We start from the raw sequence: 16,282 nt of genomic DNA, 5'->3' as shown, positions 1-16,282 counted from the left end.
TAACCTCTTCATGCCATTAGGTGAGCTGGCAGCGGACACATGCGTGCTGGTGACAGAGTAAGTCAGTGGGGGCTACTGAGAGGCTACATCCTCCCACACTCTTGAATGTGTCCTCTGTACAGAGAATCAGATGCAAAAAAAAAAAAGTGATAGATATGGAGCAATAGATGAAAAACTAAAACCCCCACAGAAATGGGTGCCAGGCAACAGATGCTGATAACTGCTTCAGATTAGATCCTAGATTGTCATCGGCTCCCGCCAAGACTGATGCTATATTTACAGCTCCTCTCCTCTGATCGTCTGTGCCACCGTGGTGTGTCATCTCCACATTATGTCTGGCATCTACGATGGAGTGCCAGGTGTGAAATGGAGATGAAATATTCATTTTGAATACCAGCACACTTTCACTTAAGAAGGGAATAATACAGCAGAAGTAAGAGAGATGGAGGTTTTTGAAGTATATGCATTTGCGATTCAGACCGGGGCCCCAGATGTTAGGGGTTAAATATGTTTTTTTGCAGTTGTGAGAGCACTTTTAAAACATTTTCTCATGATGGAACCTGGAACTGTCACAGCTGAGCAAATGAAAATGATGTTCTTTGTGTTTCATCCAGCTATTTTGAAAAATAAAATGTGTTTTTTCTTCTTCTTTTTTTTTTCCAGTGAAGAGCTAAATATCAGCCCCCGGTTTAGAATTGGATTCAGAATTTCACTGAAAGCAAGGATCTTTAAAAATGGTCTATGGATTTGACAAAAAAAAACATCCTAGTCAGCAATGATGTCAAAAGAGATAAGAGAAAGAGTGTGGGGGAAGATTGGTGTGGGGGGAAAGTACAAAGGAGCATAAAGAACATGTGCTGACACCAAAATTTTGACTTGAAAGCCTTTCTTTTGAAGAAGATTTATAGGACTACCAAGTTAAAGTATAAACGTATTAAATTAACAGTTTTGTTAGCAGTATCAATGTTTTATGAAGAATACATACAGTGGGTTCCATGCTGCTACACATTAGATCACTGATGTATTACAATGTTTTTTGAGTTGCTTTGGCTTTATTCACAATATTTAGTTACTTCTGCACTCAAAATAGAAAATTTCTCATTCTTAGTCCATGCCCCCCATGGTACAATTAGCAAATGTACCATGGGGGGGCATGGCAGTCGACTGGACCAGCACAGACATGCTGCAGGACCGGATGTGCTGTCTACACGGGCTCTCTCTTACCCTTTACCCGCCCCTGTTGTTTGTCTTGTGTTTCTATCGTGTATTGATAGTCATGTGCTTTTTGTGCTGAGGGGTTTTTTCGGTTATCAAACTGTTCTCCCACTAGGAGCTCAGTCTGAGTGGAGTTTTTTTCTCCTCCTCTTACCTCATGTTATGTATTTTCGTTGTTTTTTTCCTATCAGCCTACCTCTCTGACATGTCTCCCCAATGCGATGTTTGTGCAAAGTTGGTCAGAAGGTTCCTTTGTAAGTGCACATGCGCCATTAGCGTGCTGCCTGCTGTAACCCTAATTTCCTTCGGGATTAATAAAGTATTCTGATTCTGATTCTTGGGGTGAAACGGCATTTCATTACACTGTATACTGTGTATATTGTTCTACTGACAATAAAGTTCTTGAATTTTGAATCTTGAATCTTGAAATGTTTTATAACATTCAGGCAAATAACATTGGTTGTATTGTACATGTGTTATAATGTTTCTTCCCTCACTGGTTTATTCACCAATATATGTATGTTCCACTATGCAAGTCTTCACATGCAGTATTGTTCATCTAACTGTCAAACTCCAGCATATCCATGGAAGAGGAAGAGGAGACAACGTATTATATAGTGTTGTGTAAAAGTTTTGAGCTTTGTGTAAAAGCTTTCATTACATAGTGTTTATGATAGGTGCCAATCAGGCTTCAGATCTAATCATTGCACAGAAACAGCTCTTACCAAAAGCACAAGTGACTGAAGATCAATAGTGATTTAGAGAGTTTCAGTCTTAGTTTTACTTTCTCTCACTGCTGCTTTTGACACTGTTATTCATCACATTTTAATTTAACGGCTTCGTGATTCAGTTAGTCAGATTCTTATTTGTCTCTCATGATACCTGAAGTGTGGACGTTTTTATGTTTCAGTCAGCAGTTTGAGACATCCACAAGTAAAGATTCAACCAGGAGTTCCTCAAGATTCTGTTCCTGGTCTATTATTCTTTAAACTTTACATGTTCCGCTTTGGTACTATCATAAAAAAAAATCATAATATATCCTACAATTCTTATCCAGATGACACACACTTGCACCTATTCCAGTACTGAGATCACTTTGTTAGCTCGCAGTGCAAAATAGAGAATTACTTTTAAAATCATGTTATTACTTCACAAAGCTCTCAGTGCTTTGGCCTTCCAGTACATCTTTGACTTGTGCACTCAGTCAGAGCTCTCAGGTCATCAGGTGTAGATCTTTTAAAAATTTCTTAGAATGAAGAGGTATGCTGAGGGCGCCATCGATTGTTGAGGCCCTGTTCTTTGGAACAAGCTGCCTGCTGACCTGAGATCAATTACTTCTGAACCAACAGACATAAACAAGCTCGAAACTATTTTTTTAAAGTTTTATTTTGCTGTTTTTACTGCCTTAAGGAAATGGTAAACACACACATGTTTTTATGTTCTTATTTTTAGTGTTAAGCGCATTAAGTTTACATATAATGAAACATGCTATAAAAATAAATTGCTATTGCAATTACTTCCAAGGAGTCAGACTTTGAGATTTCATTTTAATGTGCCATTTGAGGAATGCTTCTCCCGGCTTTCTAATTCTTTCCAGGTTTTCCACTGGATACCATTAATTTTCAGTTCATTTCTTATACCTCACCATTTTCAGAGGACTGTTTTTGTTATTTGTTTTTTTTGTTTTTTGTTTTTGCTAAGCTTAATATGGAATAAAAAGCCACCTAACTCATATGAACCAGTGGTGTAACTACACATATAGGGCAACTTAGCAAAGAAGCTTTTTTTTTTCTTGAATCTATGAAAAATGCTAAAGTTTACAGGGTTTGATTGGCATAATAGTGCTTTTTGCACAGAGTATTTCCACAGAGCTATTACCAAAAATTTGGCATATCGCACTGTGCAATGTGTCCTTAAAAAAATAAGGAAACTGGACAAGTAGGAGGATCTTTCAGGCCTAAGAATTATCTACAGCAGATGAACAATATCTAAAAGTCATGTCCTTAAGAAACAGGAAGAAAATCCATCAAAGACCTGACACATAACCCAAGAGATGCACCTGGCCTTTAAGCTGATCCATCTTCTGTTCACCAAAGCCTCATCAAAAATGTCTCGATGGAAGCATGACTGTGCAGAAGTCATTTTTAAGAAACAGACTGTAGTATGCCAAATAATGCAAGGACTGAACTGAAACTCAATGTCAACAGGTCTTATGGAATGAGGCAGTGAAGAGAGAGCTACAACAGTGAGTGCCTAAAGTCATCTGTGGAGCTTTTGTCTTGTTTTTGTCAAAACTGATGGAATTATGAATGCAGAAATGTACAGTTAGAATTTGATCCACCATGCAACACCATCTGAAAAATGTCTGATCAGCATGACAATGACCCCAAACACACCAGCAATTCAGTGAAAGAATACCTAAATGGGAAAACATGCAATGGAACCCTATCATGAGCCCAGACCTTCAAAAATGTTCAACAATGGTGAAGCAGTTTGAAATCCTCTTGACAGAGAATGGGACACAATGCAGCCAACATCAAAACAAGAGCATTCAATCTCCTTCAAGAAGACTGTGGATCTATTTCTGAAAAATATTTAACATAATTAGAAGAAAGTATGCCTAAAAACGTTCAGTAGAATAAACGTCGTCATATTTACACTTAAGCTTATTAGAACTGTATGCATTGCTTTCACCTTATATATTGTATTTCCGTGTAATTTTGAGCATTTCAATAAATTGCTGCATCCATTTCTCATTTTTCTACCAATTTATATGTAAAACAAATAAAGGGATTTGCAAGGAACAATATAAAAATGTAGACAATGAATGAAAAAGATAACACATGGCTAAATGAGTGAAAGGATTGCAAGCACCGCTGCTGTTCTGTTTAATATTGCTCACAGGAGGCTTATTTTTTCATCCCTGCACATGTCTTAGTGTTGATAATCTGGGTGTTTGTTTTTTTCCGTGGTTTACTGTTTTCCATGACCACTGGAGGAAAATCACCATAACCATCATATTATCATTCACACTGATAAACAGAAATCAGCCATCCTCAAAGTATTCATTATCTGGGTTAGTAATCATCAGTGAAATGATGAGGGACAAGACGGTTAGGAATTTAAGGAGGATAGCATGCTTCTGGAGTCACCAGTCACTCTGTCAAACTAATAAAACAACACAATGTCATTTTCTGGCAATGATTTATTAATCATAACACACACACACACAGGCACATGTGAAAAGCTGTAATGCGTAGTATGGCCTTGTCGCTCATTTAAATAGTTTATTAAGTGCTGGGTGATAGTGTGTCATTTGTTTTAGAGTTATATCTATAAAATAATGTACAGTATTATGTTTCCCCCTGAACTGGAGAAGTATTGTGAAATAAAAAGTACTTAAAATTATATTCATATTCAATAAAAATACTCATTCGCTCACATTAATAGTCCAACAAAAACCATGTTATAATATTGTTGATGATTAACAAAAGTACTGTTTTTGATCAGTTCTAAATAAAAAGACCAGCACTGAGAAAATCCCTCTTGATGGTTCAATTTTAAGCCAGTAGGCTCTATACCCACTGCTTTCACAACAAAGCGGAGCTAAATGAAAAACTTTGCACACTCGGTTGTTTGTAAAAGAGAGACAAGGACACGGGACAACGGATCTGAGGACACGAATTCTTCACAGCAGCCAGTCAGCAGCCTGAACAGAGCTGGTTAATTGAGGAGCCTGAAATAGAGACATTCTATTAGGGCTGGGAAGACACCATTCACCAGCAGCCTATCAGGAGAGACAATTCTCTGACTTTGCTCTCTGTATACCCTCAAGATACTGTGAGGGGAAAAAAGAGACAGTTATCGAATAGCACAGAAATGCTGCATAGTCATAGATAGGAGCCACACTTGTGCTTTTTCTGGTATGCCCTAAAACTTCAAGCCCTTTTCTCTTTCAGCATTAGATTCAGAGTTATAGCTTAAATCCCTGTGGCCAATAATCATGAGCAGGAGTGGATCACCAGAATGACCTCTTGACAGCCATTAATGGCACTGAAAATAATAAAAGTGCTTAATTACCCATTATTCTTATCCACAGCCACGGTGAATAGCTTGTATTTTCGTTAGTATTCCTCGCATGTGTATTGGGTGATAAAGCCCCTTTTGGTCATTGTAATGTTGGCTTGCATCGTGAGAGCATTGCACTCTACTGGCAGCTATTATGTATTGCAGAATGGGCTCCAGCTTTCCTCTGAGACAGTTTTCAATCTTCAGCACAATGAATAACTCACCTGATTTTTGCACACGCCATCTGGAGAGCTACGCCTGATAACAACTACAAAAACAACAACACGGCTGTATCCCCTTTGCTATAGATTTAGAAAATCATAGACAATGTTGTCTCATTAATGAGATACAAAGAGCTATTAAAGTCTGTTTTTGAAATCACGCAAAAACACAGGGAATTTAATACCTCCAGTTTCTTCCGTCTGGGGAGCTTTAAATTCTCAAAGTTTGAAACTGGCTGTTATATTAGTTCGTCTACAGTCTGAAAACCCTTTGATTTCCCAAGTGACCTCAGCAACCCTGTGACATTTTTACCACTCTTTTCAGAAAGCACTTAGACTTACTGCAGACTCTTACAGTGACTGTGGCATCAGACAGCAGTCAATAATACTGAAATCCCACAAATCTACGAGTCTTTTGCTGGAATAACTAATATTCATGGACATATCTTAAAATTCTTAATGAGGTGATATGTGTGTGTGTGTTATATTTGTTATGTACTGTTTTAATGTGCACATCACACTAAGTTGATTTTTTTCTTTCTTTGTGTTTTTTTAGTGTGAAAATGACGTATTCATGCAGAATAGCCCCCTCTCGAGTGTGTTAAGTATACTGCACTATTAATATTTATTTGCGCTTTTATTTCGGGCTTGCAATAGAATATCTTCTTTAATCTACTGTGGTATTACAGTACTGAAATAAAGATATTCTGTATTTTTTGAAGGACATAACTATTATAAGCGGAACCACATCAATGTCCACGATTTACCTGGGGAAATATTACACGCTTATTTCGAGGAGGGGACAACAAAAATTCTACTACACAAAAGCGCGATATGCCAGAGATACAAAGTCACTTCGTGACTGTCTAAAAGTAAACCACGTGTAAAGACGTTCGCATGGTTGTAAGACACTCCAGAGTAAAGACAGAGGAGGAACTCGAGAAATACTAAACAAAGAAGTCCAACCAAAAACCAAGAAGTAGATCGTCACAGAATCTGCCCATTCCCGCATAATCTCGCCTCTCATTGGTCAGGACTCAGCGGCCGTTCACGCCAATTGGCGAGCTCGGCCGTCGTTCAGGACGCTTCTTGTCCGTCCAGGGTTCCGCTGCGACGGGATCAGAAGACGCAAATCAAGTGAAAGAAATCTTCTGACAGGAGAAAAGTTCATGCTGGAGTTCTCAAAGACCTCCGAGGGCCTCATGAAGGTAAGAAGTCACGCTGACAGCGTTTTCTGTGTTTGCGGTGTGAAGTTGTACACGATAGTTTGCAGTTTTGCACCGAGACTTTTTGTCTAAAGAAGGAAAAAAGGAAAAAAAAACCCATAAAGCTTCAGCAGAGAGGGTACAGGCCGAGCCGTTTGACGTGTTTCCATTTGTGAAAAAAAAGTTTAAGACTAAATATTTTTCCTAAAAAACAAAACAAACGACTTTTCAGCTCGTCATCATCATCTTGAGCTTCAGATGACCGACTGATCTTTGATAATGCTGCTCTCTGTTGCAGCGGCTCCAGTTGTTAAACGACTCTTAAATCACAGAAGAGCATACGCCGGTCTTACAGCACACAGCTGCTTAACTCGATGTAGTTCTTATTTTAAAACTATATCACCGCATGTAGGGAGGAAGCTAAGTGAGGAAGGAAGCTAAGTGGCCTGTGCAGAAATTAGGTTGGCTAACAAATCCAATTTAGTATCTAGACATGCTGCAGGAAATTCAGGAGACCTCTCGAGCTTTATTTCCCTCTAGCTGACCTCCATCTCACGTTAGTTTGTGTGGTTTCAGACTGCAAATAGGAATCTATGCGAAACTTTTATCTTTGACTAAGTATGAAATCATCTGTCAGATGAGGTTGAGTGGCTTTTGATCTGACTTCGTGTAGTTTCATGTAAAATAAATTGCTGTCTGGCATACTTTGGATAGTGTCAGTATGACAACTGGGATTTGGAAGCTTAAAAATCCTTCTTGGATTTAAAAAAAAAAGGAAAAAAGGGGGTATTTAAAGAACTTTGGCTGTACTAGGGTGAAAGAGGGTTTTTTCGCCCCTTATACTACATACAAAAACACAAGAAGATACAAAACAAAGGCCTCTTTGCTCCAATGTTTGTTTGCAGCGAAAGTAACTGTGTGTTTTAACGAGTTTACAGTGTTGCAGACGAGGCACATGGCTATCCTGGCTTAAAACAACCACGGATAAAAAGATTATGGACACAGGGCTTTCGTCATCGGAAGTAGAGCAAGGAGAACTTGTGGGAATATTTGCATTTCCCATGCTACCACCCTTTGTTTGTATACACTAATAATTGCCAACTGTAGCTCAGGGGGATTAGGCAGAACAATTTTAAAATGTTGAGGGTCTAGAAAAGTACAGTGGCACATGCAGGCTCCTGTTGGTCCAGACTCTTCTCATAACACAGTGCACACACTTCTCACAGTGATTATGGTGGCCTGTGAAATTAGCAAGCGGGCCTGTAAACCAAAACCGAGGGAGATGTGTGTGCTGTAGTTTAATTAGCTTTTTACCCATGTGGTTAGGCCACAGGCCATGAGTTCTTCTAACGGCACAACTAAAACACTGTGCCTTCTTTGTGCGAGGACGCTGCTGCAGACGGTAAATGCAGTTCAGCAGGGTCATTTCGTTTCAATTTCTGCATACTTGTTCTCCTGTTAGGCGTCGTGTAAATGCTAAGGTTTCAAGAATGCTATTCATCTTCAGGCTTCTGTGCAACTTGCGCTGTAGAAGACTGGGAAATATCTCGTGATGATTTTGTGATGTGGGATGGTGTGGTGACCACAAACTGCTCAGATCAGAGCAAATGCTTGTTCAGGTGTTGATTACAGTCTGGTGACAGCAAAGAGTGAGATTTTTTTAGATTCTTCAGCCACTTAACAGAAAGAATATTTCAGTTATTCAAGCTTGAGCGTGCATGACTGTTATTAGGTAGTCAGTTGGTGGAGTGTTCATCCATCCCAGACGTCCCACGTGATGATTCTGGTCTATAAAGGATCGTCAGTGCAGTGCCATCAACAGCTTTGATCTCATTTCAAAGAGAGGCCTGCTTGCATTCACTTGGGCAGAGCGTGGTTGGATGTTTGAGATGTGGACACCGCAGGGCTTGTCAGCAGTACCAACACAGCTGTGAGAACAGAGACACTACAAAGAGACCACATAACTTTAACAACAAAAAAATAACCAACTGCCATAATGTCCAATTATGATGGGAACACACAGCTGGGAAACAAAGTGATGTGAAAGTTAAGTTACTCTGAGATTATCTGGTCTCTATCTACGGTCTCTTATTTGAGATCCGTGTGCTCTGATCAACACGTCCATGTTAGTGAGCAACCTTAGAAACACAGAAATTGCGCTGTTGCTAAATATTTATTGCATTTTACTAGAGAAAGTCACTGTACCTTTAAGCTATATCCAAACTAATGATCGGGTTTCCTCAAATATAAGACCGAAAAGATTTTGTATATGTTTTGCACACTAAGTCTGCTTTGTAAAATGACCCTATCCCAATATAATCACCACTAATCCACAGAAAGCTCATAAATCAGTGGGTTAGATCAGATGGCTGTCTGGATCTCTGATTTTGGGAGAATTGGAAAACATTAAGCTTTATTTGACAATGAAATGAAAGACCGAGTAACTGCAGTATTGTTATGGGAAAAAAGCAAGATTAATACTTTCCATGTGATTTTTCTTCAGTAGTAGAGTAATAATTACGCAATGTATAAATCACAATGAGCAACAAAAAACAGGCTTTCTCTTTTTATGTCTTGCCTTCACAGTCCAAACTGAACATGGAGAGTCTGAGCAAGCCAGAGTTGTTGATGCTTTTCAGCATCCTGGAGGGAGAGCTGGAGGCCCGGGATCTTGTCATTGAAGCCCTAAAGGTACCCGTCATCAGAGCTGGGAACGTTGTCGTGTTATTATAAATTCTCTGCACAAAATGTCTTTTTAATGTAAAACATTCACACTCGAGGCTGAAAAGTGGCTATTCAACGCTCGTGGTTTTGGCAGTAAATCAGTGTTCAGAATGAATTCAGCAATGACAGGCTTTCACAGCAGCAATTAATTTATCCATAGAAATATCTCAAATATCTCCTGCATGCAGCCATCGCTGTTCATTTATACTGTCTGCTTAAAGGGTCATTTTGGTTTTATTTCTAACCGGTGTATTTATCCATTAATTTGGATATTATGGATCTTGGATCATGCTAAGTTTTCACTTTTGACCTTGGTGTAGAGACGTGGAAACATGAGGAGTAGCACGTATATTACCACAGCGTTCATGCATTAGAAATCTTCATCCAGAATAATGTTATAACTATAAACCCATTATAATAACCACTGTTCAAGGCTCTCGATACTAATCTGTTGATACGTAGTTGGGGTGTGACTCATTTCCATTTCCCCGTCTTTGTTTGTTATTTAGAAAAACTACTACTAAAATCTTTCTACTACAGACAGGAGGACTTGATCCAAATTAGGTTGTCACAAAAAATGTGAGTGCATTTTTAGTTCAGTCTTTACCTGAACGATCTTTAAACATTAACGCTTTCATCAGATTAGCAAAAGCTGATTAGCATGAGCAAGTACTTCAAGTACAATTAAATAATGAACTGATATAATGAGCTGGCTCTGCAGTGAGTCTCTTATCCTACAAATGAACTCCAAGTAAAACTTCACTAATTTATTCTCACGCTTGTCTGTGCAGACCCCTAAAAGTCAAAATCAGAATCTTAAAGTGGAGTGACGTTAATGGGGAGCCATTGCAAATGAACTACCAATGATGTGATATGCTAATACTTAGAAGACGTAATCATGATGTCCTGCATAACCTGCAGGGAAGCTTTGTTAAGACAAGTGAGCAATGAATTGCACTAATCCAGATGTTATGAAATATAAGCATGAATAACAATTTCCAGTTCAGAGCATGACACAATGGAACTCAACTTGGCAATATTTCTTAAGCGATAAAACTAAGAGCAAAACAGAAATGAATGCGAGAATCCCAGAGTGAAAAAGGAGTCAAAAGTTACCCCACGGTTCCTAAATGAAAATTCAGCGATAGTGACAAGGAAATCTAGAGTTTCCATTACTTTAGACACATTCTGTCCAGCGCACAATCAAGAACTTCTGTTCTTTCTTCATTAAGTTGGAGAAAATTGTCATCAGCCATCCAACTTTTAATAGAATTCTAAGCACATATGCAAGATCATAACATTAGAAATATCTTATGTCTTAAAAGAGTTAAACAGCAGAATGTCATCTGTGTAGAAGTGATAAGAAATATCCTTAAAAGTGACAAAATGTGGTGAAGAGGGAGGAGATGTAACAGAAAAAGGAAAGATCAGGACTTTGTGGTACGCTGTAGGCAGGATGAAGGGAAGAGAATCTGACCTTAGAAGTGGCCTCTGAAAAGGATGGTAAAGACAGATAGCAAGAGAAGCACTCCAAAGCATGCCCTGATATATCCATCCAGTATCTCAGCCTATCTTTATTTATCAGCAAATCATCTTTCAAAAGAGGAGAGAGGGATTTGTCCATTAGTTAATGTACATAAGTGGTAGCCCAAGTAAAGAGTTATATGTAGCCTACAAAACATTTCTCCTTGCATGTCATCTAGATTTTTAGTAGCATACAGTTTGCTGTACAAGGCTATTTTCTGTGACCGTTAAGCTAAACTTTCTGAGTTTGCCTAATCTGAGAACTACTCTCTGTGTCTGAGAGAATGGACTAAATCTTTCCGGGCATTGTTTACGTATACCATACACTGGAGTGAATAGATGAACCAGTGAACAGTGCACATGCACTCACTTTGAACTTGCTGTTGCAGAGTTTAGACTGTCAGTTTGACGCAGAGCCACCAGCTCGGACGTTAAAATGCCTTAGGCTGGCCAATCCTTTCAATTAAAGGATTGGCAGGCTATTTTCCCCATTCTGTGTCCTTTTGCTGTACCAGCAGGCTCACATGCTTTCTCATGCTTTCTGTAAATGTTTTATGTTATATTAAGGATCTATTGTATTTTATTTAGATATTTTTTTAAAATGTAATAAGTGTTGTTTTGACGCAAAATCACAAATGCATGATAAATAGCGGTTAAGCAACTTCATGATGCAACATTTCTGCAAAAGATGGCTTTGCCTTTTTCAAATTTTTTTAATGCTTTGCATACTTCATTCCTGCCAGTAATGTTTGCGTCTTACAGCCCTTACGCACTTGGAATTCGAGTCATTTTCGTGTTGTAAAATGTGCCATTGAAAGAACAAACTTGAGAGGAGGCAGCTTGTGGAACACTGCTGAATGTTCATGTGTTGTGTCTAGACCACATTCCTACATCTCCTCAGGGATCTGGCCATCTAAGGCAAGAAGAGTTACAGCACACTGGGTGCCTGATGACTCACTGTGAGCATGAGTAGGAGTGAACAAATAAACATTGGCCTTAACTGGAGGGAGCTTGAAGTGAATATGGCTGTGCTGCCCTCATCTACACAAATTCTTAACCCATTCATCCCTTCAGTTGGACCAGTCTGACAGTTTTATGGTACTTTAATAATTATGCGATCACTAAGTTATGGGTAAAAAAAATTGTTTTTTCAAGGAAAAAAATCAGTATTAGTCACGCAGCCTTTAATTCCAGTCATATGCAGTTAGGATTTTTAATCATCCAGCGCTGCAGGGTTCTAGTTTTTCTAAATGAGTTTGCTAAAGTGAAAACACAAGTTCATACCTTTCTGCTGTTCTGCTCTTGAAACATGGCACCTTGGGTCTCGTCCTAACATGAAAAGTGGATTGTTATCAGAGAAATAGCACCCCCATAACCAGATCTTCCATTGTTGTTGCATGGATTTATGAATGGCAGTTTGTCTGTTAGATAAATGTTGTAACTGCCGTTGAAGGGACTGTCATAAACAACAAAAAAACACCCAAAAGTTATGTGCAAAGTTCTCAGGCATTTAATTCTCTCATTTTATCTACATAAACGAGGTTGACATTTTGGGCTTTTGCTTGTCCACTGTGGATAGATTGCAACAAAATGTGATTCCCCATAAAAATTGAGTTTGAGTTTGTCTAATATTTGTACTTTATAAGAGTAACTTGTATCCATTGCTCGTTGCAGATATTAGCAAGTCTGCCAGCAGTAATTGGAGAAGTAAGGCCACTCATGTTGGTTTTATCTGATGTGTCAGTGCCACACTGTCACCGTCATGTGAGAGGTGTTTAGCTTTAACACAATTTTCCATAGTAATAAAACAGATACAGATAAACTGTATCACATGCGTGATAAACTCTTCACATATTTGCTTTTAAAAGTATAAAAACTGTCAAGTTTCATCTGTTGTCTACTTTCTGTGTTTTTCCAAATCTTTTATCAGTGATTTTCTACAGGACATTGTATTGTACGGCAAGTACAGGATGTGAGGTTAATGGCGTGTTTCTTCTGTGGTACTCTATATTTAATTATGCAGAACTATCAGTGGCATTCTAACTATCTGCTGCATTTTTCCCCTTGTGACTCACTTTTGCAGCTGCTCACACTGTGGCTTTCAAAAGGAAGTGAGTCTCTGGCAACGCTTATATTTGGCACACAAAACCCTGCAGTGATCCAGTAGTCCCTTTGGTTTGGGAAAGGAATATGAGTCTTTATGTTCAAAAGGGACTCGAATATGGAAATTAGCCTTTAATTAACTGTCAGGTTCACATGGCGTGGCAGACAAGAGCTTCCAAATGAAGCTACTTCAAAATCTCACCTTGTGCTGTGTTTAGGTGCTGAAATAGGAAAGAGCACTTTTGTTTGTTGGGCTGCGATGCATCAGCTGATTAGATTCGCTATCAGATAACATAACATATTTTGCACTTCAGTGATGGATAGTGGTTTTAGATAGCCTTTTCCTTACCATAGAATGCTAATGACATGCATTAACAACATCTGACATACAGTATACAGGATTCCAGGGTGGAAAGTTATTCATAACTTTTTATTTTATCAATCTTGTCACTAACACTGCATAGCAGAAAGACTTGAGGCATATGTCAGCAAAAGATAAGCTGGATTTGAACCAACGTAGCCATGGCAAAAAGACAGCTTCCCAAGAAAAAGCACCCACAGGTTGCCAGGAACTGTTGCCAACTGACAAAGGCGTAAATAATGAAACTAGACTGTGATGCATAACAACCATGCCCTGAGTGTTTATGGGTGTTGTACATGTACTGTATGATGCGATGAATACTGTGGTAGGTGTGGGCGCTAAGTATGAAGTAGCATGAGGAATTGGTTTTTTTTCCCTTTACAGAGAAGCGATGCAGAGGAAAACAAACTCTCTCTGTGCTGAGGAAGTACACATCTGTCTGTGCACTGAAGGGCTGTGGAGGGAGAGAGAGAAGCACAGTCTGTGTTTATGAGTAAACATTTGTGTAGCGAGGGGGTGCTGTGAATTTATCCAAAAAAAAAAATCCTGACAATTTAAAGGCCCGTTATCCACGTATATTAAAGTGTAAACAGTGCAGGCTGAATAATTAGACATAAACAAGGAAAGAAATGAAAACTTTTTTTTAGTTATGCATATGTTTCTAAGTAGCTTTCTCCTCTGTAAGGAATGACTTATAAATCTAGTCTTATTTTCCCTTTAAGTGTCATTTTATATGACTGACTTAGGCAAGAATGGAAACTCCCATATAAGGTTTTTTTTAGTCTTGGCCTGTAAAGTGACACATCAGAGCAGACAGTCACTGACGGGAACAGGAGTGGGCTGTGGGCCAGCTCTGCAGACAGATTTCGCTTTTCAGACTTCTCTTTAAAATTAGGTGATGTATGTTATTTTTAGCCCCAGTATAAACATTATTTGCTCCCTATAATATAGTCGGTACAAGAACAACAGAGTAGATGTCCTGCATAGCACAAAAGTCTGCTTCTGAGTTCCTGAATGGTGATTGGGCTTTCGATAGTGCCCACATTTGAGAGGCATTTTTGAATTCTCTCGGGCAACCCGTGTTTTCCTGTTTCACCCTCCATTCTGTTTGATCCGCCTTCACACCGTCCTCAGCGAACTAGATCAAATAACAGCTGCGAAGCCTCGCAGCCTTGTCCTGCTCGCTTTGTGCCAAATGAGCCAACATTGAGGATTGAGAAAACGATAGCCGTAAAGCTTCTGATCTCTCGTGAAATTATGTTTGAACTTTGATTTTCTGTCTAAAGCCATTGGTGAACACTCCCGGTGTTTTTCTGGAAACAACTAAGTGAACTTGAAGAACTTCCTAAAAGCAGTTAGAGTTTGATCTGACACTGTCATTTTAGTTCTATAGAATTGAGTACAGCATTATAAAGGATCTTGGTGTTTTTCAGCTCACGTTTTCTCCCCGCTCGATTAGCAAATGTCTATTTTGTTTTGTGAAATTTCATTTATGGCAGAATCTCTCCACAACTACTAATGGCTAATGGCATTTTTGTATCAATTATATTCTGCCCGAGGAAGCTTATGATGTGCTCATGCAATAGTCAATTTATTAAGCTCGGTAGTTATCCACCATGATGGCTAATCTGTCAGCCACAGTGGGCTTTTTATACCACGGGACTCCTTAATAAATGCTGCCAGTGAACTGCAGCAAGATGCAAAGATTTTAATTACTTATTTTGCTTTTCTTACAGGCTTTGTAAAAGAATGGATGACTATTGCTCTGCAGGCCTTTCCACACTTTGACAACACTTTAAACCTTTCAAGTAATCTTGGTATCAGTCTTCAGGAGCTCTGTCCTCACCCTGCCAGAGCTGATACCGCTCTCTTTAATCTCTTCATCCTCTTTTGTTGAAACCTCACTAAGACACTGCTGGCTCTGCTACAGCCCTCCTCTCCCGCTCTCTCTTTTTCACTTACTTTCTCTCTCTACCTCCCTCTGCAGTACCTCTTCAGGGCAGGCCTAAAGACATCTTCTAAACCTGAAATGTGTGGCTGCTATTGTTCCTCCTTTGTCATGAGTTAAACAGAACAGGTCTCCCTTGGCCGAGGCCCAGTCTGGTGCAGCTGTCCTGCTAAAGATAGACCGACACGCGGACCATCTGTTGCTCTTTTTCCTGTTAGCGTTTTTTCTTATTTTGTTTTTTAAACATCTCCTTCTCCATCTTTCTTTTTCTCTCTTCCCCTAAGTACTGCTTCTTTACATCTTTACCATCAGTATTAGAAATGATAATCATGGTGTGCTGAAAACGGCGTTTGATTTCCTCTTTTCATGGAAGGGAAGAGATAGCAGCATGTGTTAATGTCATTGCTGCCAGAGATTAAAGCTATTAAATCATTTCATAATCACACTCTGTGCTGTGGATTGATACTGTCTGCTTAAATTAATTGAGATATCTTTTTTACCGACCAAGAGAAGCATTATATACTAGAGTGGAATTCTGTTCATGAGATTGTTCTTTAGTACGGAGGCATTTTGACGCAACCAGGTAAAATGCACGAAGATTAATATTCATTCAATTTTGCAAGTATTTATTCATAAACAGAACTATTTTGATGTGATGATGGTACTAGATGAACATCAACCCCATGGTGGGTCTATTGGAGAACTTAAGAAACCGTTCATGAACACAAGAGATGTCAGCTGATAAAATTGGCTATTATATAGGGCTGTGCGATATGACCAAAATCTCATATCCCGATATAAGAATTCCATTGTCGATAACGATATAAATCACAAAAATGTAACATTTTCTTTAAATTCTGTGAATCTCGGGCAGCTCGACTTGCGTGAAGTGTTTCCAGCTGCGCGTCGTGTA

The 16,282-nt window shown here is 39.0% G+C and overlaps 1 protein-coding gene across 1 annotated transcript in view; it reads left to right on the top strand.

Moving 5' to 3' along the window:
- Positions 1 to 6,574: 6,574 nt before the first annotated feature.
- Positions 6,575 to 16,282, top strand: part of cttnbp2nla (CTTNBP2 N-terminal like a) — a 15,257-nt gene continuing 5,549 nt past the window's right edge. The window contains exons 1-2 of the mRNA XM_005740015.1: positions 6,575 to 6,712; positions 9,296 to 9,400. Of these exons, the coding sequence (XP_005740072.1) occupies positions 6,674 to 6,712; positions 9,296 to 9,400 (144 nt within the window). The 5' untranslated portion in view covers positions 6,575 to 6,673. The remainder of the gene's footprint in view (positions 6,713 to 9,295; positions 9,401 to 16,282) is intronic.

The sequence above is a fragment of the Pundamilia nyererei genome, unplaced genomic scaffold, assembly GCF_000239375.1.
Source record: "Pundamilia nyererei isolate P.nyererei 1_Seehausen unplaced genomic scaffold, PunNye1.0 scaffold00096, whole genome shotgun sequence".
Lineage (NCBI taxonomy): Eukaryota > Metazoa > Chordata > Actinopteri > Cichliformes > Cichlidae > Pundamilia > Pundamilia nyererei.
This window is presented reverse-complemented; position numbering and strand designations above follow the sequence as displayed.